This window comes from Drosophila arizonae, chromosome 3, assembly GCF_054131065.1.
Source record: "Drosophila arizonae isolate 15081-1271.41 chromosome 3, UAZ_ARI_1.0, whole genome shotgun sequence".
NCBI lineage: Eukaryota > Metazoa > Arthropoda > Insecta > Diptera > Drosophilidae > Drosophila > Drosophila arizonae.
The window spans coordinates 5643861-5668903 of NC_142923.1; the positions used below are offsets into that span (position 1 = coordinate 5643861).

At 40.0% G+C, this 25043-nt stretch overlaps 6 protein-coding genes and 1 long non-coding RNA gene across 7 annotated transcripts; 4 read left to right on the forward strand and 3 right to left on the reverse strand.

Annotated features, from left to right (window-relative positions):
* The first annotated feature begins 374 nt into the window (after positions 1–374).
* LOC108611448 (uncharacterized) lies at positions 375–3590 on the forward strand. The gene is made up of 4 exons (XM_018004114.2): positions 375–590; positions 697–765; positions 1548–2474; positions 3085–3590. Exons 1-4 carry the CDS (start codon positions 515–517, stop codon positions 3279–3281), a joined length of 1269 nt encoding a protein of 422 aa, XP_017859603.1. The 5' UTR covers positions 375–514; the 3' UTR covers positions 3282–3590.
* A 209-nt stretch (positions 3591–3799) lies between these two features.
* LOC108611449 (uncharacterized) lies at positions 3800–5507 on the reverse strand. The gene is made up of 2 exons (XM_018004115.2): positions 4482–5507; positions 3800–4091 (listed from the first exon to the last, which is right to left on the reverse strand). Exons 1-2 carry the CDS (start codon positions 5248–5250, stop codon positions 3892–3894), a joined length of 969 nt encoding a protein of 322 aa, XP_017859604.1. The 5' UTR covers positions 5251–5507; the 3' UTR covers positions 3800–3891.
* Positions 5508–6741: 1234 nt separating this feature from the next.
* Positions 6742–8882, forward strand: LOC108611447 (uncharacterized). Its single transcript, XM_018004113.2, has 3 exons — positions 6742–6975; positions 7032–7175; positions 7346–8882. The coding sequence occupies exons 1-3, from the start codon at positions 6900–6902 to the stop codon at positions 8809–8811; spliced, it is 1686 nt and encodes a 561-aa protein (XP_017859602.1). The 5' UTR covers positions 6742–6899; the 3' UTR covers positions 8812–8882.
* On the reverse strand, positions 8862–9573 carry EMC5 (ER membrane protein complex subunit 5). Its single transcript, XM_018004117.2, has 3 exons — positions 9347–9573; positions 9226–9278; positions 8862–9167 (listed from the first exon to the last, which is right to left on the reverse strand). The coding sequence occupies exons 1-3, from the start codon at positions 9426–9428 to the stop codon at positions 8949–8951; spliced, it is 354 nt and encodes a 117-aa protein (XP_017859606.1). The 5' UTR covers positions 9429–9573; the 3' UTR covers positions 8862–8948.
* An 80-nt stretch (positions 9574–9653) lies between these two features.
* On the forward strand, positions 9654–21621 carry Swip-1 (EF-hand domain-containing protein D2 homolog Swip-1). The gene is made up of 2 exons (XM_018004116.2): positions 9654–10301; positions 20370–21621. Exons 1-2 carry the CDS (start codon positions 10060–10062, stop codon positions 20782–20784), a joined length of 657 nt encoding a protein of 218 aa, XP_017859605.1. The 5' UTR covers positions 9654–10059; the 3' UTR covers positions 20785–21621.
* On the forward strand, positions 10308–15621 carry LOC149269614 (uncharacterized). Its single transcript, XR_016269516.1, has 2 exons — positions 10308–15242; positions 15325–15621. It is a non-coding gene; the product is annotated as an uncharacterized LOC149269614 (long non-coding RNA).
* On the reverse strand, positions 21105–24748 carry LOC108611748 (uncharacterized). The gene is made up of 2 exons (XM_018004534.2): positions 24542–24748; positions 21105–24481 (listed from the first exon to the last, which is right to left on the reverse strand). The coding sequence occupies exons 1-2, from the start codon at positions 24610–24612 to the stop codon at positions 22216–22218; spliced, it is 2337 nt and encodes a 778-aa protein (XP_017860023.1). The 5' UTR covers positions 24613–24748; the 3' UTR covers positions 21105–22215.
* Positions 24749–25043: the final 295 nt, after the last annotated feature.

Sequence of the window (25043 nt, forward strand, 5' to 3'; positions counted from 1 at the left end):
CAGTTAGCTAGCCTCTAATTGTCTTTTAAAGCTCTATGATCCTCATAAAGCTCCAATGCGCAAGTCCGAAATAAGCACAACTGCAAGTGCTTTAGCTTAAATGTCAACCCAAACGAAAGTTAAAAGCTATAGAGCTTTACTGAGTTTACGTAGTTGTGCGAAAAAAAAGCTCAAACTGCATTTATTGGTACTTACCATATATACATATGTATATTTGTATAGATAAATGCGTATGTATGTATATATAATATATGTCTATGTTATCTCGCCCCATTTGCCGTTATCAGCAAAAGAATTGGTTAAAAAAAAATACAAAAGTCGAAAGATAACAATAATTTGGAGTGTGTGTTGAAATGGAATTAGAACTGGAATGGATCGGCAACGGCTAACGGCTACCTGTTGCTAAAGACGACCAGTTAGCGAGCAACAGTCGTGGCAAACGGTTTACATCGAGTTTACGTAGAGCCCAGAACAAAACCAAAAACTAACCCAGAAGAGCAAATTCAATTACAAAATGCAAACCCATAAACTGAGCATTCTGATTGCTGCGCTTATCGCAATCAGCCATTATAAAGATGTAGCGGCACTGAGTAAGTTATTGTATGGTATATCACTATATCAACTTGTAAACATATGGATCAATCGATCAATCTTAAATATATATGTATATATAAATATTTTGATTGTTTCTTACAGCATGCAGCACGGGTTCGGGCACATCCCAAGCCTGTACAGATGCTCTAGCCGAATGTTTTGTGAAAACAGGTAAGATACACTCGCTGGGACCCATGAATCATCCACAATTGGGATTGGCGTACACACAACTGTATATGGTTACAGATAATTTAATAGTTGGCTTACCAAAGTTCTTTATTGGACAAAGCTTACTCGGAGCACTTATCTGCAGCCAGGTGGACATGCGATAAGAAATGTATTTTCATATACAATACATTTTTGCACCTACAACGATGAGTGTGTTCACAATTCATTATTGATCATTAAGCCGCTAGTTTAAAACGTAATTGACTTTAAAATGCATCCATTGAAGAACACTGTGTTAAATGTTTTAAAAATTTGATATGGAACAAAAAATGTGAGACTGTTTAATTAGTATCTACAGAGTATTTATTTATACTTTTAAATATAATTCCTAAATTCCATAATTCGTAGCTCTGTAGCTCCCTATAATCTCACTATAAAGAGATAAGGGAAGGATTCTTTCTGGAACTCTAGCAGAGCGCTCATATGTCGAATAGTTTTTATCAATATTTAAAAAGAAGGTTAAAGTTAAGAATATAAATTTGCAACTTTAACACTGCATGGACATTTTGGTATAAAACTAAAATGTTTATCGTGACTGACTTTGGGCTATGTGTATGTATTTATGGTATTCCTATATGGAATTCTTTATAAAACTTGAAACTATTGCAAATATTCAAAATGATACTGACGAAAGTGTAAGTGATAGGCATTTCGTATATCTGAAGTATATATAATCCTAAAGAAAGATCACTGACAGCCACTCAACGCTTGCTTGCTTTTTGCAGATAATGGTGTTGTGACGCGTGGCTGTACAACGGACCCCGCCTGTGCCGCGCCCAACTGCTTGAAGTGCAAGACGGACAACTGCAATGCGGCACTGATGTGCAAGCAGTGCGATGCCACCCAATCGGATTGCGGCAGGACGACTGGCGCGAACTCATCTAATGTGATATGCGGGTCGCCCACACAGCAGTGCGGGACACAGTTGCAGTCGAATGGTGCAGTGGTGCGTGGCTGTTTGAACTGTGCTGCGAATGATTCCAACTGCAAGTCCTGCGCAACGGATAACTGCAATGTGGGCATCTTTCCGGAGAATCGTCAACTGTGCTACCAGTGCAGCGGCGAGTCCTGCAGCAACTTGGACAACAGCACCATGCTCCTGGGCTGTGCGATCTATCAGGCGACAGGACAGAAGTGCTATACGATCGGCACCAGTGCGACCAATATGCAGCGTGGCTGCCAGTCGGACACGGCGGCGGACAACAAATGCTCGGCCACCTCAACCGATCCCAGCTGCCTATTCTGCGACAACGAGAATGGCTGTAACAACAGGCCGTATTCACGTGTCCTGGGCAGCTGCTACAAGTGCAATGACAGCGACAAGTGCCAGCTGCAGCAGGAGGCGAGCACGGCAACTGAATGCGCAGCGGCCGTCTATACCCAGAACGTGAACAGTTGTTATACTCAACTGCTTGCCAATGGTGTCGTGGCACGTGGCTGCACCAATGAGCTGGCTGCCGGATGCAATGCATCCAACAATTGTGATGCATGCGAGGGCAACAACTGCAACGCGGCCGTAGCCGTATTCAAATGCTTGATCTGTCGGAGCGACTACTATGCGCCCTGTCGTGAAGCAGAGGTCGGACAGGAAAATTGTCCAGCCTCCAGTCTGACTGGACCCGATGCGATGAAATGCTTCAGTGGAGAGTGGGGTGAGTGCGGAGATAAGAGATGCGTTTTGAAATAGACTAAGGGATACACTCCAAGATCAAATCTACTCTAAATAGATTCAAAGTACATTTAGAAAACATAGAGAAAAATATGTCTAATAGATACAATCTGTGATAAATTTACAAATACACTCTGAGATACTATGTAAAGTATACCAAGAGAGAGAAGGAGATGACACTTAAAAGACTTCTATATTGAAAGACAAAGATAAATATACAGAAATACTACTTAAAACCATATGCTCTTAAAGATACATTTAGAACTACATTCATCGTTACTTTTCGAATATAGGTTGTTAAAATTAGAAATAGAGACACATTTATAGGTATTGAGAAAACCTTTAAAAAAAAATAATCATAGATAGATTTAGACATGAGACAGGCATGTAGATAAGCTCAGATACACTCTGAAGCATGCATTCTGAATTATCTAAAAATATGTCTATAAGCCTCATAGATATTCATCCACATTTCCAAACACAGAAACCTCAATGTTTCATTTCGCAATGAAATAGATTTGACTTCCAATTAGCTTAAACTTTTTTATAATGCATGTATATAATCATATAAATTACTTATCTTATCGTTGTAGATGGAGTCGTAATTCGCGGCTGCCTCAGCGAGGCGAGTGATGTGATGAAATACCAGTGCTCAAAAGACAGCCCCTCACGCTGCACCGAATGCAGTGGCATGGGATGCAACGACATTTCATACAATGTAGCCGCCACATTGCAGCAAATGGCTCTGTCCTTGTTCGCGCTGATCTGCATTGTGCACAAATATATCTAATTTGAATAGAGCAAACCAAAGCCAATTATATGACAAACAAAAAAATACATATACATATATACTACTTATAAATCAAATCGGTGCGGCCCATGCTACTTATGAGTCATTCATGAATCATTATTCACAGACCTCCCTAAAGGCCCTCTAGATAAAAAGTAGGTAATTAGGAAGTTAAAACACTTGACAAACTCTCTAAAATGTTGTATAGATGTTAGAAAATTGCTTTCCTTTTTATTTGATAAACAAATTGAAAATTAATAAATTTATTAAATAAATTCTAATAAACAAATTTATAAAACAAGGAAAGAATCATTATTTTTGTTGTATTCATTAAAATTGATGAATTAAAAATATTTCAGAATTTCTTTAAATCCATTTCAGTTATTAAACATAATTTATTAGACTGTTGATAGCAAATGTTTTTGTTATCAATCATTGTTAAAATGTTACTGATACTGCATGCTTATATACTATATATAGAGCAAAAATTGATAACTTAAAATTTTTGCTCATGTGAATGTTGATATAGATGGAAAAGTTTCTTAAGATTTATTTCCTGCCTATACAACATATGCAAGGCGACTTCATTATCTCTCTAATTAGTCGAGTCCTAACCCAATAGAACTGTTACACATAGACTCAAGATCGTTAAACTGGCCAAAAGCTCAGCTGCACCAGCGTTTGGTGCTAGATCCGAATTGCAGAGTGAACTATTGCAAAACTGGCAGAGTTTCGTTTCCTTGCGACAGTACTTGTCTCCTTCCTCCGCGAGATCTGCCGAACAGCCGCGCATAATGAGCTGCGTATCACCTGGAAGAAACCGTAAAAATCATTGAAAAAAAAAGCACAGCCATTCACAGGAATGTAACAATACTATATACATATGCTTAATATTTTTTAAATACTTATATATGATATATAGTATGTGGTTATATTCCTAATGTCCACTCTTGTGTAGCTCTTTCGAGTCTCAAAGATCTAGAATTTCTGGTCAGAAAAGTCCGTCAACAGAATCGAAAGCACAAACAAATATAGTTAAAGCAGCAAAACTCTAGCATCAATAGATATAGAGAGAGGTAAACAACAAACATAAAATATACTCTTTACTCTAACCAGTATAAATGCAATGATTTAAAATCTATGCTAAGAAAAGCTTAATAAATAATAAAATAACATAATAATAATTTCAGATTTACTAACGTTTGTAAAGCGTATAGCAGCCGCTGCGTTTGCCGTTGAGTTGGCAATTGAGCTGCTCTTTTGGGTGATCCAAACAGCTTCCGTTCCGATAGCTGGAGCAGCTGTAGCAGGATTTGGGCAGCACGGGCAATGGGATGTTCACTTGTTTCACAGGCTCTGTGGGCGCTGGGGCTAGAGGTTGTTCCGGTGTTGGAGGATTGGCTAATGCTGCTCCTTCGTCCTGATAATCGTGTTCCTTTGACATGTTCTCTTTCTCGTTTTCCGCTTCGGCTTCATTTTCAGCTTCCTGGGATTCCTTCGACTTGTCTATATCAGTTGCCGGTTCCGGCGGTTTAAATGGAATATCGAGGTGTGGTTCCTTATCCGGCTCAGCTTCAGCTTCAGTTTCCGTTTGCTCTGTGGACGTGTGATCCATTGGATTTGCTGCCTCCGGCTCAGTTTCCTTATCAGTTTCCATTTCAGTTTCAGTTCCTGTTTCTGGTTTGTCCGTAGCTGCTGCCGGCTCAGGCTCGTTTTCTTTCTCTTGCTGTTCCATGGATTTAACTTCGATTTCATTATCAGTTTTCGGATTTAATTCAGGATCTGGTTGCTGTTCCTTGGATCTGTCTTCCATTGCCTTATCCGACTCTGTCTCCACTTCTATTGTAGGGCTAACTTGTAGCCCTGTAACCATGTCCACATCTTGGTGCACTTCCTCCTCGTCCTGCTCCTGCGCCAGACTCCCATGCAGCAGCAGCAGAAGCAGCCAACACAGAAACTTCACATTCATTGTCAATTTGGCTAATAATGAAATTATTGTTCAAACGGGTGTTTAAGTGGCTTATCAAAATCGAATTTTGTTTGCCGATTCGCTTGGGATGCACTGAGAGCTTTGCAAATAGCCCAATAGCCAAATTGCATGCGCAAATTAAATTTGATTGTCGTTTGTCCGTCTGTTCCAGTCCCGTTGCCGACGCGGCCGCAACTGAAGCAAGGCCATTAAATTGCTGGCCATATGTCGCTGATAGTCACGCAATTATCCGACTCTAAATTAAATCGATACATGACAGTCGACCCATTTAACTAACCAGCTACCACTCGACCTTCCCAGCCAACCTATCCCATTCCCCATTTAATCGCTCCGTTTCTTCCTGAATAATTGATCATGTGAACTTTGAACAAAGCTGAAGCCATGTGCTCCACAACAATATAGTATCCAAACATGTCCAAATGATATGTCTATTTAGCATTCGACCTAGGACATCTGCGTCGAATCGCAAGGTCAATATGCAAGTCCAACCCAATCCAAAATGCCTATTATATATAATATATACATATATATTATATATATATACATATATAACCCACTATAAATATGAGAGGCTATTTGACTAATTGAATTTGTATTATAAGCTAGGAAGCTATAGTGTAATTAATACTTATATATGTACATATATACTATAAAAATAGGTCTTTCAAAACCCTTTAATGATTACAAATTTAATACAGAGTGCTAATTAAAACTGCATCAGCCTACATAGCCTTACTATGCGATTCTCAGGTATTTAATTATAACCTACTAAACGCTCAAGTTCCATGCTTATAACAAAGCCACAAACAAAAGAAATTTTTTATTTTTAGCTATTTCCCACCTCTCTGATTCTCATGAATTCAAATTAGTCGTAAGATCGTGCGTGTGCTGATAAGAATTTCTATACATATGAACACATTTTATTGAAAATGTATATTTCCATTATGACATTTTCTCATTGGGAATGATAATTTAGTTGAACTATAACAGATATTACCATATACCGATTATAGACCCAGTTTTACATGTTTCGTATCCTAAATGAGTATATTGGCTTTTCTCAATACCCGTTTTGCTGATTTTCATTGCTCCATTTGAATGCAAACAATTAAGATATTCTCGATCCGAACTACCTATTATGTATAAAGGTAGCATTTTGTGGGGTCTGGTTTGTGAGAAACAAAGTGCTAAATAGATACATATATATGTCAATAACTGCAGATGCGCGAATAGATTAGAATTCTACTTATGATCAGAACTTTATGTAGTCCAAACAGAGTTCAACTGTTTATAGAATGAATGTAAGATTTTCCCTTAACTTTATTAAAAATCCCCTGGATTTAATATGAAAAAACCTATTATCTATGCTCTGCATTGCATTATATCATTTGCAATTCTCAGACGATTTAAACAAAACGTAATATATTTACAGTCAATACCCCTTTAACGACCACAGTGTGGATGACCATTCTTCTTAAGCTCTTAGCCACAAATAGGGCTTATCCGTATCTCTGTATCAAGCTGATAAAGGCCTTTGTTCTATTGCCCAGTGATAAGCCATAAAACGGATCTCAATTGTCAATTGTACAGAAGCAATTTGACCAAAGGCTGGTGCAGTACATGTCGTAATGAGCCAACCGTCTACTAACCACCTGCTGATCCACCTGTCCGGGCATTCGCTCTGGCTTTGGCTCTGGCTGTGCGGTAAATGTTGCAGCTAATGCTTTTCCAATAATGCGTTAATCATAAATATTTCATAGGCCTCGCTCTGCAGCCAGCTAATGCCATTGTGTGTTATCATTGCGATTCTATCGCTCTGCCCGAATGTGCCCAGACCCTGGGAGAGGTGGATGTATTGCCCTACAAAGAGTGCACCACGGAGTTGACCTGCGCGATGTCAATAGGTGGGTAATGCATTACTATAAGCCACGCTTTAAAGATAGATAAATGGAATGAGTTCTCGAAAACAAGTTAATTATACTGCAATTGGAATACAACTTCAAATCTCCATGTGTACATATACATATACATTTTCACATACATTTTCACATTGTACCCTATTTGAATTTTGCAGTCGATTCGATAACGTATCGTGGCTGTGGTGCAGAGACGCCCACCACAGAGGCCACCTATGCCAAGAGGTGCTCCAGCAATCTGTGCAATGCTGGCGTCTATCCACCTGGACGACTCAAGTGTCATCACTGTGCCGGCGAGGGCTGTGTTGGGGCGCCAGCAGGCAAGCCTCGGCCCTGCCGCTATCATCACGAAGAGGATCAGTGCTATACGGAAATCGTGAGCTCGACAATGGCCTATCGTGGCTGCAGCTCCGATACGAATCACACGGCAGCTGCCACAGCCCAGCTATGCGAGATTAATGGCTGCAATGATGCACTGGGCGCCTGGACGTTGAGGTGCGCCGCCTGTGACTCACTCAAGGCACGCGGCTGTAAAATGGATCTCTTTCAGCTGGGTAATCGCTGCAATGTCAGTCAGTTCGAGCAGTGCGAACAACAAATGCTACTTGGCCACGAGCAGGAGCAATACTGCTACACGTACAGACAGCTGGGGCGAGTGGTGCGTGGCTGTGCCGCCGAGCTGCCTAAGGAATTGGAATCACAGCGCGCACAGCTGGAGACATGTGCTAGCGGCGACAATTGCAATGCCGGCTGCTTGCCTCAACAGCGCTGCCTCAGCTGCAACTCATTGGAGAAAGAGACATGTCGCAGCAATGCCACGGCTTTGATAAGCCAGGTTTGCGGCTCGGCCGAAGCATCGTCTTGCTATACCTGCGAGTACACCAATGGGCAGCTGAAACGAGGCTGTGGTGCACCACCAACTGATCCACAAATCCTCGACTGCTACGAATGTGATGAAAATAGCGATCAGCAGGCTTGCAATTCCCGAGACTTTACGCGCTGCTATCGCTGCAGCAGTGACAATTCGGCGGGCTGTGCCAACTGGGAGAAGCCGGGCGGCATTGATATAGAGCAATGCACAGAGCCCGCAGCACCCTGCCTGGTGGTCAACTATATCAATGGCACCACCGAGCGTGGCTGCCAGCGCACAGATTTCAATTGTGATGGTCCTGCCGTTGCCAGTTGCCGCAGCTGTGAGGGCAGCTTCTGCAACAAGGGCGCTTATCCGGAGCAGCGTCTGTGGTGTCATCAGTGCAGCAACTGTGAGCAGGTGCAGCGTGGACAAGATGCAGTGCCCTGCGGACTGTTAGCCAACGAGCCGACAGATCAGTCAGCCGCGTGCCTGGAATACTACGATCCATTTAGTAAGCAGGTGCGGCGTGGCTGTCGCTCCAATGGACAACTCTACTACGAGTGCATGCTGCGCGCTGGTGGACAGGCGGGCTGTCGTCTATGCCAGGATCATGGCTGCAATGCAACGCCCGGACAACAGCTGCGCGGAACTCTGCAGCTGTCGGATTTTCTTGGCCAGCTTAAGCAACAAGAGCAACTGCTGGATCAACTGGTACAACTAGAACAGGCTGAGCAACAACAGCAGGTGAAAAACTTGGAACCGGTAGAATAGCTGAGAATGATCTTCACAGTTAGCCAAGCGACTCACAACTAAAATAAACATTTTAAATTGGATTAGCATAATTTATGAAAAAATTGCATTACACTAGACATTTAAACCGGCTACAAATGAACATTTAGTTAGCGCAACTATTGCTGTGAATCTGGTTCGTTGAGTCGCGGCGGCTTGTAGCCGGGACTCAAAGCGCGACCGCGATGATTGAATGTGTAGAATGATGGAAAGTTGCCAAGAGTATCCCAAGTCTTCTGCTGCATGTCCACGGTAGCGCGTATCTCCTTGAAGTTGCCCACGATTTGAATAATATTATAGACAACGACCACCAGGCTTATCACCGTTTGCAAAATGATCTATATAACATAACATAAAAATAAGTCAAAAGATAAAGCTCATCAGTTCTGTACGTACATCTAAAGGCAGACTGGTCCACTCCTGCTCTGTTAGCCGCAAATAGGTGCGATCTGTAAGATATAAAAATTAAAATTTAGTCGTCTATTCGTGCAAAGGTTGACAGGATTTTTTTACTTACGATGTGCGGCTGAAAATGCGGCATGCGCCAAGCTAGCAAAGCCAGCAATTAACAGTAATTTGTTCAGAAATTTGCTGCCCATTTTAATACCTTGTTTAATTGATCAAATTTACAAAATACGTTCGAGTGACTTGTGAAAATTGACTGCAATTGAAATTAAATTATAAATTTTCAGCTACACGTGAATGTCTTCCTCTCCAGCTGTTTGCCATTCAGCTGTTAACGTTGCTGGCCTTGCCATATCTGTCTATTTACATAGCAATACCATTCACAATAGAATACAGCTAACGCTCGGGTGCGTCTCTCAGCTTGCTTTGCCTTTCATTCGTATCAGCGACTTCGTGTGCTTTGGACGTTCGACGCGCTTTAAACAGACATCAAATTCTTCAACTACAAAAAACAGAATCCACTTTGCACCGGTATTTACGCGCGCGCGTCTTATTGCAAACTATTTTAACTGCAAAAATATAAACTGCTATCCAGTTCCAGTTAATTTAACAGTGAATAATTAAGGCTTGTCTGCACTTGTTCTCGAGAGACCTGCGTGCGCCTTTTCTGCGTCAGTGTGTTTGTGTGTGAGTGTGTGTATCCTTACATCCTCGTTTCGCCCCCGCCACCGACGCCGTCGACGCCTTTGCATAGGGTGTGGTGTATCATACAAAATTCCAGCGCACTGTAATACAGTTTAAAAACCAAAAAAGAAAACAAAAAACATGTCTGTCTCCTCGAATGCATCCTCTGCCTCGCGCAACGGCAGCGTCGATGATAGCACAACAACAACAGCTACTACGGATAGCTCCGAGCTGGCGCACATTTTGAATAGGCGACAGGAGATCATGGACTCCCAGGAGGCTGGCATCGAGGTTCCCCGCACCTTTAAGGTGGTCAATGTCTACACCGAATTCCATGAATTTTCGCGCAAGCAAATCAAGGACTATCAAAAGACCTTCAATACGTAAGTTGATCCAAAAATAATTTAATTCCTATAGACTAAAATAATATCCTTCAAATTGATGTTTAAATGACTTAGTTAAATATTTAAAGTTAGGATTTTCCTATGGGCAATTACCAAGTTGATAATATATTTATTACGATTTGTATACAAGCCAAATCCATAAAACATCTTAAATTTCCTATCTAAGTCTATAGAGAAATTCAGGATTTTTGTTTGTTTATTTTTTATCATACCTATTTAGTTTTTATGCAATATATTTCATTTATAAGTAATTTTTAACGTATAAGTCCAGTTTCTAACCGACTGTTTATTTGTTAGTTAGGTATCTTTACTGAATAATATAACCTCAAATTTTTCAAAATTAGTATTTTTATACGATTTCTGTTGCTCAGTAAACAAATATTTTTGTGGAATTGAAGTGAATCTGAATTAGTAATACACATTTATGAGCTGATGTGTTACTCACCGTACAGGGTATAAATTAATCCCGTTTGCTTATTTGTTTACGTAAAGAAAAAGCCTATTCCAAAGCTCAACTCAATTTACAGCCTCGCAACTCACTTTGACACCTAGCAGCAGCTAGAAACAAAAAAGGCCAAACATTAAGCTAAAAACAAAAACAAAAAAACGTTTGCGGTTAATTGACAACTAAACTGCCTGACACTCGAGTTCTCCCCCAACCATACCAGTAGCTCAGTTTCAGCGCCCGTTTCAACCGCAACACCCCTCCCGAATGCAATGAAGCATGACTCACACCTTCACTGACTTTGTCACAGTCATTTGCACTCATCGTCGTTTAAAATTTCAATTCCGCGCCTCAGTTAAAGTGGGCGCACTGCCACTACTCAGAGGATTGAGCATTACATATTCAAATAAATTTGTTGTTTGCGGTTTTCTTGGGTTTTCAGTTGTCAGATATCAGTCAAGTAGCTAGAATTTTCCTGCCAAACTGGTATATGGGTTTCCTTATGATATTGTGTTTCATAATGATCTTTCGACTTTGACATATTCAAGATTTAGAATGCAGAGAGTATTAGGGAGTCCGTGTTTCTCGCTTCTCCAATGACGCGCTTTTTGCACAATCTTAGTTATTTTAATATCTTAAGTATGCTATATAAAGTATATAGAGTACATAAAGCTAGACAATCACTTGACACGTCGTATTTGATAACTTATCTCATAGTCAGAGCTCATCCGAATTTGACTTTTGCGCGCGCTGATTGCGCTTTGCATATTTAGGCACAAAAAAAAGTAAAATAAACAAAAACAAACAGCATGCCATATGCCCCTTCTCTCTCTTTCTGCTCTCGTTCACTCGTTTACTTCTCAGAACCTGCTGCTGATTCAGCGCTTTGAATCAGCTGCATGTCTCTAACCGGTGTTGCCAGAGTTGGAAAAGTGAAACTTATAGCTATATTTTGGATTTGAAACTAAATCTTTGACCAAAAAAAGCTGAAATGATCTCAAATACAGAAGTACACAATTCAAATTGCTATAAAATTGTGGGAAATAAAAAAGGCTAACCTTCCATTTTTCTCAAGAGCTCAAGGCTGTACATTTTAAATATGCTTTATTTACACAATCATTCAGATAAACGTTTCTGTAAATGATAATGGCTGTAGCTATAAAATGGCTATCACAGCAGCAGTGCTCAACAGCATGCAATGCACACACACACGCAGACTACCTGGTAATTAAATTGCTCTTGCAATTAACAGCTGGATTCTGTGTGTGTATGCTTTCCATTAACACATACAGCCAATTGGAGCACTGCAGCTAACTAGCTGTCAAAACAAAACTTTGAACAGGCAGCAGGTAGTGAAACATAACTCCTGTTTATCATACGCAGTATCCTATTTGAATTTGTTTGCCATGACTCACCGCTGAGGGCCAACTGGGTCAGTGCTTGGCCCATTGTCAAAACTGAAATAACTGAAATATTTGTAAGACGAGCCAAGAATTAAAACAAATAAACGAACGAACGAGCGAAAAAAAACGTGCCTTGGAAATGAAATCGGGCAGGGCTCCAAATGTAATTGACGCAGCTCCAGAATGTCTGCAGAAGACGCCATGTATAATATACATAATAATACATAAACAAAGGCCTTCAGGTATGAGCACAGTCTAATAGACAATAGAATAAAGAAGTTTGTGTAAGAATGCGAAATTTTATCTGAATTATACCAATTATATATGTATGTAACTATAGTATAGTCAGTTCGACTCATCGAATTACTGTGAGCGCCAACTGTAAAATTAAAATTTTTAGATTTTTGGGTATATAGATGATTTCGATTGTTTTTATACCATAGTGACGTTCAACTGAATAGGGAATATATCATATATTTGATGATAATTTGTTATACACGTGAATACATATGATTAGACATACATATATGTGCTATGTAGCAATAAATATTCATATTGATGATCTTCAATTTGCACCTGAGGCATAAGCTTAAATATTTTACTATAACTATTCAAAATATTTCTTAAATTTTATGTGCATTTCAATTATTAAACTGGTTTCAGTTGATCGAGCATTATATTCAATTCAAATTCTCTGAACTATCCCGGCAAAATGCCAATCCAAGTCTTCAGTTGATCTTTTAAAGCGATTTTTTTTTTTTTTTTTTTATATAAAGTTAAGCGAGCGACAATAACAAAAACAATAACCGGCTGTGGCTTATGCGCAGCGAGCTTCTGACATTTCCAGTTGGATAACCCAGCAGCTCCCCTCCGCTGTTATCAGATGATGTGCTAATTTTTTGTATGAAACTGGAAGAACGTCGTAAAAGCAAACAATACGGAAAAAACAATGCATAATCAAATAAAAATAAATAATATATACAAATGTTCTACTGAGTCATTTTGGTTTTGAAGAAAATTGTTTCTGATTCAGTTCTGAGATTAAACATAAACATATACCAAATATATAAACAAATGCAGGGTATCTTAATTTCCTAGAGCACGATAAGTCTCTGCGTGCGTGTGCACGACCCAATTGCGCATAAACGAATATGAATTTCTAATTGTTTATATATGGGTATATATTTTGAAGAGACCAGAAAATACCCCGCGAATAGTTGAGTGGAACTTGGAGCATTATTTTTTAGAGATGAAAAGTTTTGAATAAATATTCAAACATCATACGAAAATCTCCAGTAACTTATACGAATATAAATAAAATAATTATATGTATACCAGTTACATACACATGCATCGAATCAATACACCCCATCCCAACTCAACTTTCTCAATTAAGTACAGGGTATCCTAAAAATGAAGAGGAAATCTCATTTGCCCAGCTCTCAGCGCTAATCGGACACGCAATATGTAATGCATTTCTTATAGCGTCGTAATTATTTGTTGATATTGCTTGATTTTAGTTTCCGGGTCGTTTTTTATTTCTTTTTATTAAATACATACATTTTGGATGCGCCATTTTCCGCACGTTTTTCCGGAGCGAATGCGCAGACAAAGGCGATAAATGCCAGACGCTCGCAACTTAATGATATTGATTTAAATCTCTTTCCTCATGCATTTAATGGACACACATGCTCTCAAGGGTATGTCCATACATAAATCATTGGGCTTGTTGTCTAGTCGGCTGTCCGCCGCTGATAAGCCCACAAATCCGTAAGCCAAGTGGAGAATACCAACCACCGAGCCATGTTGACGCCTCTCACTTCTCGGTTTTGCATTGTTCAATTTGCATGTGGGCTTTGCATTTTAGCTTATTGCATTTTCAACTTGATTTCAGTTCAACCAGAAAAGCAACAAGAATCGAATCAGGGATGAGTAAATTTTAAAATTACAAAATTTCTGAAGCTTTTATTTAAGGTATTTTATTATCTATTAACTTTAATAGAATTTCGTATTTTTGTTTAAATTAAATTTTGGTGTCTTCTTTGTTAGATGGTCCACCTCTAAATAAATAATAAATATTTAGAATTTGTTAATTTAATGAAGTCCATAATAGTTTTAGCGATATATCGTTATGCTGTCCACCTCTAGCGTCGCTATCAATGCCAGGTCACTTGTGCTTACAAATTGGGTTCATGGCAAAATTTACACCACTACAGACCACACACATGCACAGTCGCAGAAGCGCACACATATATACTCACGCACACAGACATATAGGGAAATCAGTTACACGCACTTTACAATTGCTCGGGAGGGTTACTTGGTGGATAGACCCCACACGCACACTATGCTCATATCATGTCAACTACGGAGCGTGAGCTTTTAATTAAACCACACATTCACCACCCATTATCGCTGAAGCAGAAGAGAACGCCCTCCCGGAGGACAGAGTGCTTATGCAAAAAGAAAAAAATAAATAAAAGAAAGGGTTGTTATGTTGCACATTTTAGGCTAAACTGCAGCGCACTTCCTGTCTATGACGAACGAGCGGGTCAAAGGGCAGCATGCCGCACATAATATGTATATGCTATAGACATAACATATGTACATGCATACATACATACACACACACACACGCATATCTTGTGGCAGGTTCATTGACATTTGCAAATGTATTTGTCATTTTACATTTTGTGTTTACATTTTGCATTTCCACACCTTTGTTGTAGCTTCAGCATATCTGCTATTGACAACATTTTTGGCCAATCGATAGCACTGCATCGTCATTGTGAATGGTTTTTGCTTGTTGTGCTGATGCTGCCGTACTGGCGCTCACTGACCTTTGCCAAAATGTACCGCATAATTGCAATGCAGGCGACCAGCCGTCTGGCAACGTTCGCAGTGGTCAGCAGTGAGCGGAGAGCGGAGTGGAGCGTGGCTTATTGAGCACGCACGCCTGCGTCGCGACGATGTGTGCGTGTGCATTGTGCTTGCAATTGCCATTCATTGATTGACAGTGAGTAAGAGTAAATAAATAAAAAAAAAAAAAAGGCAGGCATATATGTACGCATGGTAAGTTTATTATCTGTGGCTAGTGGCAATGTCGTCGTGCCACTCAATTGCGGAAATATCAAATTAAATAAAAACCACATAGAATCATCGCCAACAATCAGCTGCAGGAACGCCAACAGCGGCTCCATTCCATTGTGCTTTGAACTTGCTGCACAATTAGTCATGTGCATTTGATAGTTAATTCTATTAGAGATGGGGGACACCAACCAAAGCCAGCCAACCGCACGGGTGGTTTAAATGATGACGATATTTGCTTTGTGTGGAACTTTTATTATTAAATAAACTTAACTTGTATATTTTTACTTATTTCTGACAACACTATATAATAATTATCTCTTCCACAATTTCCCAATAAAGCGTAATTTTAATCCAAATAGAATCTAGTTGGTTCTTATTCAGCAATTACTTATCGACTCAGTCTCAGTTCGTCATGCATTGTTCTTTAGCTCCATACAGCTCACTACAAGCACTGACTCATAGAGAGATGTGTTCGTTGCGTTGTTGTTGTTGCTGTTTCCTGATGCAACTAAAAATAATCGGATGCGACCCACGCAACGCTATGATTTTTGTGTTGCTCCAATTTCGAAATGTCAAAATATGATGCCTTTTTGCTATTGCTCTTTCAGTCTCTCGGATTGGAATTCTGCTTGAACTGAGCATTCCTGGGTAATGGGTACTGTAGAAGCTCCACTAAGAAACACATTTCAACTTATTTGGGTTTGTATACATAAATTGTGGCTGGTATAAATAAGACATATTGGAAATGTGGCTATGCACTCTAGCGAGCTTTTACTGTAGCTCTGTGTTCTTGGCCAAATTTACGATGCAGTTAAACTGCTGTTCATTTTTATCGATACTTTATGCGCACGCACTTCTCACAAAACTTTACATGTGTCTTAAATATAAATGGCCCAGGCAAAGTGTATATTTGAGTACACAGGTGCAAGTGGGATTTCGAAATGAAAACAGTCAGTCAGTCAGTCAGACAGACGGGCAGACAGCCAGTCCGTCCGTCAGTTCGTGTTGAGCGAAATAAACAAGATATTGTGTATGCAAGACGTCAACTGGGTACAATTTTTTTTGTTTTTCATTATTCATTGCCTTTTGCTGTAGTTGACTTTACAATAGATTAAAGCGTTGTGCGCAATCACATGAAGAAATCCACCAAACTCAACTCGGCGCAGTGCATTTTAAACGTTATACACAATAACCGTTACAAAAGCCCAATGGACAAACAGAAAAACTACCAAGAGGCAGAGAGGGCGAAGATTGAATACTCTGACGGACATTAGACTGAAGGCGTGATTGGAAAATATTGGAGTTGGAACTCATACAAAATTCGACCAACTATCAAGTTTTTGTTTTTTCACTAGTTCTATTATTAGTTCAGCAGTTCATGCACGATAAATAACCTATTCAGTCGAACAAAAATGATTGTTCAATCCTTCACAGTAAACTGCAAAACAATTGAATTTATTACTCAATAATATAGAACATACGGTTTTTAACTGATTAAACAACACAAATTGTTGACGACAAATGAATTCTGAATAAATGACTAAACTTTACACGTTTACTGACAATTAAATATATTAAGTAAATAAAGTCATTAGTTCATTTGTTCATTTATAAACCATTTAATCGAATTCCTGCTAAAGGATACGACCCAACTCTACAAAATATAGTGTTAAGCTGAAGGTTGTTTTCAATTGTTTCACTCTTCATGAAAAGCTCATCATATATGTTATGTGCTATATGTCAAGAGTACTTCATACAGGGTATAGAAAAAGAGGTTCAAGAACATGACGCGCTGTGACTGCTGAGCGTTGGCATTAACCCGCTTGGGCCACCGAGCATAGAGAGCTCAGAGACCAAAAACTAAGAAACATACATAAATTCACAATGGGCAACAGCAAAAACAACAACAACAATTGGCGTCACATTAAGTTGGTAATAGAGAAAAGCCACGACTACACGTTCAATAATTGCAGCGACTACTGTAGAGGGCTGGTATGGGCGGTAGGCGGTTAGGAGTGCAGCAATGGGCAAAAATATACGTATATACTGAAAACATGCATTTTGCGATTTACGATTTACGATGCAAATGCGGCATGCAACAACAATGGCCAGCTGACCCCGTTAGCTGTTGAACTGTACAAACCTACATGCATGCATATAAAAAAAAACAAAAAAAAACTTAATTCGCATGTCTAACAAAATGCAATGAAGCATCCATCTATCTAGATTTTCACCCGCACTTATGAAATTCAGTGGATTGAAAACATTTTGTAATCGATAACACACAAAAATTAGGCTAGCTCTAAGCAGGAGGTCGGTCAGCGTTGCCTCAAAGGCCTCAGGAGAGCTGCAAGCGCTCAGGAAGAGTGCCTGAGTTAGAGCGAGAGGGCAAGTGTAGCGGCTCGCCACAGCGCTGCCAGAATTTTAGCAGCTAAAAATTCAAGCCAAGTTATATGTGAATTTAGCGCGATATTAATTTAGCTATCAACTACATAATTTAGTGCTTAAAATTTAGCTAGAAATTAGCTGAAAAGAAATGAAAATTGTATCAACGCCTGATAAAATATCAATTGAATTGCTACAAATACAATCGCCACCATTTAAGCTTACATGAAAAACAAACAAACGTAACTTTACGTCTAATGAGTTGTGTTAAGCGAGCCAATTAATTGAAAAGAAAACCACAAAAACATAACAGCGAAAAAGAAAAAAAAAGCAAAAGTCTGTCAATTGTCACATTGACGCAACCGAGTGAGACACAGAGGCAGGCGTACAGTGCAGCTCATCGCAATTGAAGTTAATTAAATACGAAGCAGAGAAATAGCAACAATTAGCTGTTATGCCTCTAAATGCGTGGTAACACCTTCGATATGGGAGATGTAGAGATGGAACCAAGTGCCGATCGTTTCAATCTGAATCATGTGAAAGCAGAAAGAGAAGATGGTAGTATATGAGTTATATTTAATGTGATTTATGTAAAAAAAAAAAAAAAAAAAAAAAAAAAAAAAAAAAAAAAAAATTGGTAAATAAATTGAGAACCAACCAGCTTTATCGTTATGAACCGTAATGAACTATTAGAGCTATTGCTGATTTTCTAGCTATAATTTTGATCTGTGATTCTCGATTCAACTGTGCCTCATTCTAATATGCACATCTTTAATCTAACTTGTTGGGCCCACAATCTGGATCACGCACCCATCTCTAATGCTCCGCTTCTGTCACCGTTAATTACTTTCACTCTCATCGCCGTGACAAGCAGCAACAACAACAATTTGTCGACCCGCGCAATTGCCGATACAATTAACAACGAAAGCATAAAAAAACACGAAAAGAAACAAATTCGTTGGGAGCGCTCATTAGACGAGATCTCGCAGTAGTTTTCTAATGATTGTGAAAACGAAATTGAAAACTGAAAACTGAAAACTGAAAGTGATGCTTGTATGTAATCGAGTGCAATGTGTAATCGATTGCGTTATTATTTATGAGCAAATTGGTTTGACAACGACAAATACGACGACGGCGACGACGCAACTTGTTGCAACTTGCACGTTTCCTTTCCTTTCCTTGGCCTGGCCTGGCCGGGCTTGGCCGGGCTTAGCTAACTGCCTGACAGCGACTTTAATGGCAGCCTGTCTTATTTTTAGATGCGACTAGTTTGACTCGTTTCGCGGCATCCTTCAGAGACGGGGCAAGGTCGTGCTGTTTGTTGTAGTCACATTGTTGTTGCTGCTGTTGCCGCCAGCGCATCTGCCCCGCACGCGATTTACCCATCACAACAATAACAGCTGCTGCAACATTAGCTAATGTTGCGTTTTCTCCATGCCACACGCTGCCTCAATGCTCATTACGTAATTTAGCTAGTAAAATTTCTATTTACATTTTTATCGTACAATTTCCTGCCCACACGTTCAGTTGAGGAAGTGGCCCCAAACGAGCATTTGAACTTTTGACTATCCACGAATTCGTGCTCATAAAAGACGATGATTAATAAATATTTAAAGAAAAGATTAGCTTGAAACTAAGTTCAAACGGGAGTAACCACTTATTAAATTAGCCGCTAGTTAAATTTGTCTTCTAAATTTTGCGAATTTTACTATGATAATATCTAAATGAAAATATCTACATATTAATTTTAGGGTAGTAGTAGTAGTAGTAGTAGTGCGAGGGTAGTCCGAAATTTGTATTACCTTTACTTTTGGTGATATGTTTATTTTGTAAACTATTCTATAACTAGCGGGTATGAGGTCATTTTTCATAGTTCTATCCAACTAACGAGAAGATATTCCTAATCTCAATTAGTCATACTTAAAGAGCATCGCATGGCAACATTTCGAGAATCTGGAAATCGTTGTTCACGCTGATTTTTTCTTAATTAGTAATGGCATTTATTGAACCTTTTCGCGTGAAGGGAGATTATATTTATATAATTTTTATTATTTTATTGTATTTAGTTATTTCAAATCTTTATAATTTCCTATTGTTTAGCGTGAAAGTAAATTAAATTTACATTATTTTTCTTAGTATTTTCAAATATTGTCTATTTCTATTTTACTAAATATTTTTTTTAAATGTATTATTCTTAACTTAAATATTTTATTTTTTTAGAAAAAATAAATTTTGAAGTCAAAATTTGTAAATAAATAAAGTATTTTCTTACTCATTCATTTTTAAATTATTTTAATATTTTTGAATTTCTAAATTTAATTTTTTATAATTTATACTTATCATTTTCCGTATTGTTTTATTTTTGTATTTGTATTTCTTTTTTTTTTTTTTCATTAAAGCTCTCATAGTTTTTATAACATTTGTATTTTAAAATTTCATGTCATGTTAGTCTCTTCCCATACTTTCACACTTACTGTGCTCAAATTTCAATGCAGTGTCATCCCAGGCACAAAACGAAACGTAAAGCGAAATTTAAGCCTCGAGTGAACTGCAAATTTAGCATGAAATTGGGTTACCTTCACGTCTTATCGATTAGCAGGTGGGCGGATTGAAATAGCAGTCAACGTCCTTGTACCAAAAGCAGGGCGAAGTATATATAATTATAGATATATATCTATGTGCATATATATACATATAATAAAAGTCGTTTCTTTTATTTTACAGCTATGATACTGCTAGAGATGGTTTCCTGGATCTGAACGAGCTGAAGTATATGATGGAGAAACTGGGCGCACCGCAAACGCATTTGGGATTGAAGAAGATGATTGCTGAGGTGGATGAGGACCACGATGGAAAGATCTCGTTCCGTGAGTTCCTGCTGATCTATCGCAAGGCGCAGGCCGGCGAGCTGGACAGTGAGTCAGGTCTGAATCAATTGGCGCGCCTTACCGAAATCGATGTGGAGCAGGTGGGCGTTAGCGGCGCCAAGAACTTCTTTGAGGCGAAGATCGAGCAGCAGCTGCGCACAAATAAATTCCACGACGAGATCAGGCAGGAGCAGGAGGAGAGACGTCGCGAGGAGGAGGAGCGTGCACAGCGACGCCAGCAATTCCAGCAGCGTGCAGCCATCTTTCAGTAAAGCGGCAATCGGAGCGATTTCTACATGAAACTATAAATATATACATAAACTATAGAATTTGTAGTCTAGCACGTAATCCTTGTGGCGTAGGTTAAACAAATGCAAACAATTTAGGGACGTGTCAGTGCAGAGCAGAAGTTTTTTGATATCACATCACATCGTAGTATAAACTAATCATTCACATATAACTCACTATATAGATATATATGGTTATATACGTACATACATATGTGTCTCTCACACTTACATATAGTTAATGAGCATACCAAAATCATAAATTTTAATTGTGTTTAAGTGAAAGGAAAATTTAAATATGTATATTAATTTCCTGTTTAGTTATAAGAATTTTTTTGTAATTTTTCTGTTCCGTTTTGTTAATTTTTTTAAAGATTTCTGTATGAAATTTTAATTTCTTTTTTGTTGTTGGTGCCATTTTTTTATTAATTTGATTTGGTGTTTTGTTACTAATCTCATGTTTTATATTAAAAATTAAGTTGAAAATTTGAAAAAGCAAAACAAAATTACAAACTATATTAAAAAAAAAAAAAAAAAAAAAAAACAATTTCTTCTTTAACTTTTAAAACTTTGTTGTACATAAAATTTTTTTGCATTTCGAAATTTTCAAATACGTTTCTTGATTCATTTATAAATTAGGTTAAATATTTCAGTATTTTCATGCAAGCCGTTCAAGCAATATTAAAATATATTTTACATATAAACATATACATACATATATAAACATGAAAATACGAGAATACGATAATAACGGCAATTACTATATCTAAATATGAATAAATGTATATAGCGCAAATAAAAATAATGCGAAAATTTATTAAACTGACTTTTTATTATGCGAGAATATCGAATTGGCACTAAACGAAGCATGCAGATCTCTACTCTCCTTAAATATGATCATAGTCCTGGTAAGCCGATATCATTCGTAATAGGAAATGTCTATAATAATAATGATATTGATAATAACGAAATAGAAAATCAAGTTTAAGAGAAAGAGTCGAATAAAAATGCCAATGAGTATAAACGATAATGATGAAGATATATTATCATATGATAGCCAATAATATTGAATAAAATTATAATAATTGAACTGAAGATCCTAATAAATATAATCAATATATATTGACGGAAATTGTCATTAATATAATAATAATTTCCTTATTATTTAATTTGCACATTTATTATTTTTTTGCACACATATTAATATAATTAAAGCACATTTAATATTCAATAAGAAATATACAAAATATATTTAATAATTGTAATTACTTTTAAATATCTAGTATAGAGTAAAAATTTGTAAGGGATCTACTCAATCTTAAGTGTCCTTTTTTGGATTCAGCATAGAGCAACATACTCTTAATACTGTAAATTAAGTATAGTTAAGCATTTTAAGCATAGAACATCCAAAATGCTTTACGCCTTCGCTGGCTCAAGTTCACTGAGGGCGGCGCCGCGTCGCTGGGAGTGGCGACAGCGCAGCATGTCGCACTTGAGCGCATAGCGGTGCTGGCAGACGGGACACTGGTGCGGCTTCATCTGCAGATGATAGCCCTTGATGTGCTGGGAGAGTCCGTTGCGCCGCTTGAAGACTCGCTCACAGATGCTGCACTTGTATCTCCGCTCCGAGCTGTGGGTGATGCGATGCTGCTTCAGTCCGGTCAGCGAGCTGAATGTCTTCTGGCAGACGCTGCAGCTGTGAACAGTTCGTTTAGCCGCATGGCCGGCCGGACCAGCTGGATGACAGCGCCGCTTGGCCAGTCGCTTCGGTGGCTGCCGCTGGCGGCACTTGAGCTCGTGCCGCCTGTAAAAACGCCAGTGGGTGAAGCTAATGCTCTGGCAGTGCCGGCACTTGTAGCTCTGCAGCCGGGCATTGCGCAACGGCAGCGACTGGCAGATGTAGCGCATGTGCTGGCGCAGACCTAGCCGCGAGCAGAATAGCCGCAGGCAGCCAAAGCACTTGACGGCAAAGGTGCGCTTCGGTGGCTGCCCAAAATGCCGCTTGCGTCGCTTGTGGCCCAGCAGCTGCTGCACGCTGGCAAAGCGACGCTCACAGCGGGCGCAGCGCAGACGAGTATTGGCTCGCGAGTTGACCAAAGATTTCTGATTCGTGCGCAGCTGGCGACACGTGTTCTGCAGCCGCCTGAAGCGTGCGGCCAGCTTGGCGTACGCGTAGTTCTGAGACTGCGGTGCACTGATTGCCGGCTCAGCTATCAGATCATTGTATTGCAGGAAACTGCGCTGCATGTCCAGGATATCGATCTTCTTCTTGGCTGGCAGTTGCGGCGGCAGCCAATCCGATTGCCAGTAGTCAACGGGGGCGGCCAAGGGCAGACCAGCGCCCGCCGCAGCTGGCGGACACTCCAGCTTGAGTGAGCTGTGAGCTGTCTGATTGAGATTGGGCGGCGGCACGCTGACCATGGGCATGGATGTAGGCGTGACTGTGGGCGCTGGACCTGACGCGGGAGCGGGCGCGGGCGCGGGAGCAGGCGTGGCATGTGCCAGAGCATAGTGCTGCTGCAGGCTCTCAGCTGTGAAGAACTTCGTGGTGCAGAAGGTGCAATTGTGCAGGCGAAAGGCAGAGGACTGCACCACACTGTCGTTGAGCACCACAATATTGGGCTTGGTGCTGGCCACTGGTGGTGGCGCTGGTTGTGGCATCAGTTCGCAGATCAGCGGATTGGGTATCTCGCTGACATTCGTCACAATGGGCTTGCAGCTGCGCGCCTCAGCTGGAGCACTGGCTTGCGATTGCGATTGCGTTAACGGCTGCTCCTGCGGCTCGGCGCCCTCCACCTTCTCCGTTTTGTATTGCTGTAGTGGCGGCAGCTGCCAGTCCTCTTTGGCATAGTTGTGCTCCTCGCTGAGCAGCTCCGTTTGCGGCAGCACTGGGACATTGACGGGCTGCGACTGGACAACATCTGCATCGTCTGTTATGTTGATGAACGGATCGTCCAGATTGATAATCTCCATAATGTCGCAGTTGTTAATGATGTCCTGGGCATTGAGCATGGGAAAATTGCAGAACTGAAACTTTTGTTCTGTCTCGTCGTTCGTCTCCGGCTCATGGTCACAGCAGCCCTCGTCCAAACCCATGTCCAGCTCGTCTGGGAACAGATTCTCGAGACTTTCGCACGCCTCCTGTTTGACCCGTACCACCGGCTCCTGCTTGATCTTCAGCTGTCGCCGATATTTGCGCTGGAGTTCACCCTGGGCGACAATCACAACGTCGCAAAATTGCGAGAAACGCTCCAGTTGACGGCAGCAATCGCCACAGATTTCCTTCGGCAGGGGCAGAGTGTCATCTTGGAGGATTTGCAGCGTGGGAAAGCACTTCTGGATCATGGCAAACAGCTCGAAGCTCTTGTCAAACGACACGCAATTAAGCGCTGCAATGCCACAGAAGCGACAGGTGCTTCTCGTGCCGCCAGTTGCTGGGGTCTGCTGCGTCTCCACTGCGGGCCGCGTCACCTGCTCCACAAGCACATTTAATGCATCGTCTGGCATCCGAACTGTTGGCACAGCATTTTTCTTCAATGTCTTCCGATTGTTGCTGCAGTTGAAGTCGGCGTCCACGAAGTGGCGACTACAAATGGCGCTCCATTTGGAGGGCATCCACTGGCCACTGCGCTGCGTGAACTCTTTCCATTTCTGCAGCAAGTCCTTGCGCTTAAATGGAAATCTGCGACAGATAAAACGGACATCTTCAACGCCTCTCAATTTGAGTGGAAGGAAAAGTTACCTGTGAAACGATATGCTGCCCGCATGCACATATTTATCGCTGCAATTAACAACTGCACAGTGTGCGGGCATTTGGCATTGTCTCCTTGTTTTTCGGATTCAATTGTCAATTTCAAATATTTTCACTTTCTCGTTATAAATTTTACTTGTTTAACATTAGATGTGCATAATAAACAATAAACAACGCTCATAACATACATTACCAGCACTGTTAATAACATTACCATTCGAGATGCTGAATTACATACATTAAACAGCTGTTCCAGCTGCCGTTACAAAATTAAAACCATTTTTTTTTTATTTTGTATCCCTACCTGCACCTTAAGGCAAAATGCGCTAAAAGACACAATTTTAAAATTCTATAATGATATTTTGGCTACGATTTAAAGAAATACAAAACTGCTAAATAGTGCACGCAACAATGAGTTAACAGACACCGTAAACGCATTTTGGCTCACGAACGCGGAGGGAACGTACTAGTTCACCTCTTATCAGAGACAGCT

Coding starts and splice junctions, on each gene's coding strand:
- LOC108611448 (XM_018004114.2), top strand. CDS start 515: ATGCAAACCCATAAACTGAGCATTCTGATTGCTGCGCTTATCGCAATC. Junction 591..696: donor TAAAGATGTAGCGGCACTGA/GTAAGTTATTGT, acceptor TGTTTCTTACAG/CATGCAGCACGGGTTCGGGC. Junction 2,475..3,084: donor ATGCTTCAGTGGAGAGTGGG/GTGAGTGCGGAG, acceptor TTATCGTTGTAG/ATGGAGTCGTAATTCGCGGC.
- LOC108611449 (XM_018004115.2), bottom strand. CDS start 5,250: ATGAATGTGAAGTTTCTGTGTTGGCTGCTTCTGCTGCTGCTGCATGGG. Junction 4,092..4,481: donor CTGCTATACGCTTTACAAAC/GTTAGTAAATCT, acceptor GGTTTCTTCCAG/GTGATACGCAGCTCATTATG.
- LOC108611447 (XM_018004113.2), top strand. CDS start 6,900: ATGAGCCAACCGTCTACTAACCACCTGCTGATCCACCTGTCCGGGCAT. Junction 6,976..7,031: donor GCTTTGGCTCTGGCTGTGCG/GTAAATGTTGCA, acceptor AATATTTCATAG/GCCTCGCTCTGCAGCCAGCT. Junction 7,176..7,345: donor GACCTGCGCGATGTCAATAG/GTGGGTAATGCA, acceptor TGAATTTTGCAG/TCGATTCGATAACGTATCGT.
- EMC5 (XM_018004117.2), bottom strand. CDS start 9,428: ATGGGCAGCAAATTTCTGAACAAATTACTGTTAATTGCTGGCTTTGCT. Junction 9,279..9,346: donor CGCATTTTCAGCCGCACATC/GTAAGTAAAAAA, acceptor TATATCTTACAG/ATCGCACCTATTTGCGGCTA. Junction 9,168..9,225: donor GGACCAGTCTGCCTTTAGAT/GTACGTACAGAA, acceptor TATGTTATATAG/ATCATTTTGCAAACGGTGAT.
- Swip-1 (XM_018004116.2), top strand. CDS start 10,060: ATGTCTGTCTCCTCGAATGCATCCTCTGCCTCGCGCAACGGCAGCGTC. Junction 10,302..20,369: donor TATCAAAAGACCTTCAATAC/GTAAGTTGATCC, acceptor TTTATTTTACAG/CTATGATACTGCTAGAGATG.
- LOC108611748 (XM_018004534.2), bottom strand. CDS start 24,612: ATGCCCGCACACTGTGCAGTTGTTAATTGCAGCGATAAATATGTGCAT. Junction 24,482..24,541: donor GGCAGCATATCGTTTCACAG/GTAACTTTTCCT, acceptor TATCTGTCGCAG/ATTTCCATTTAAGCGCAAGG.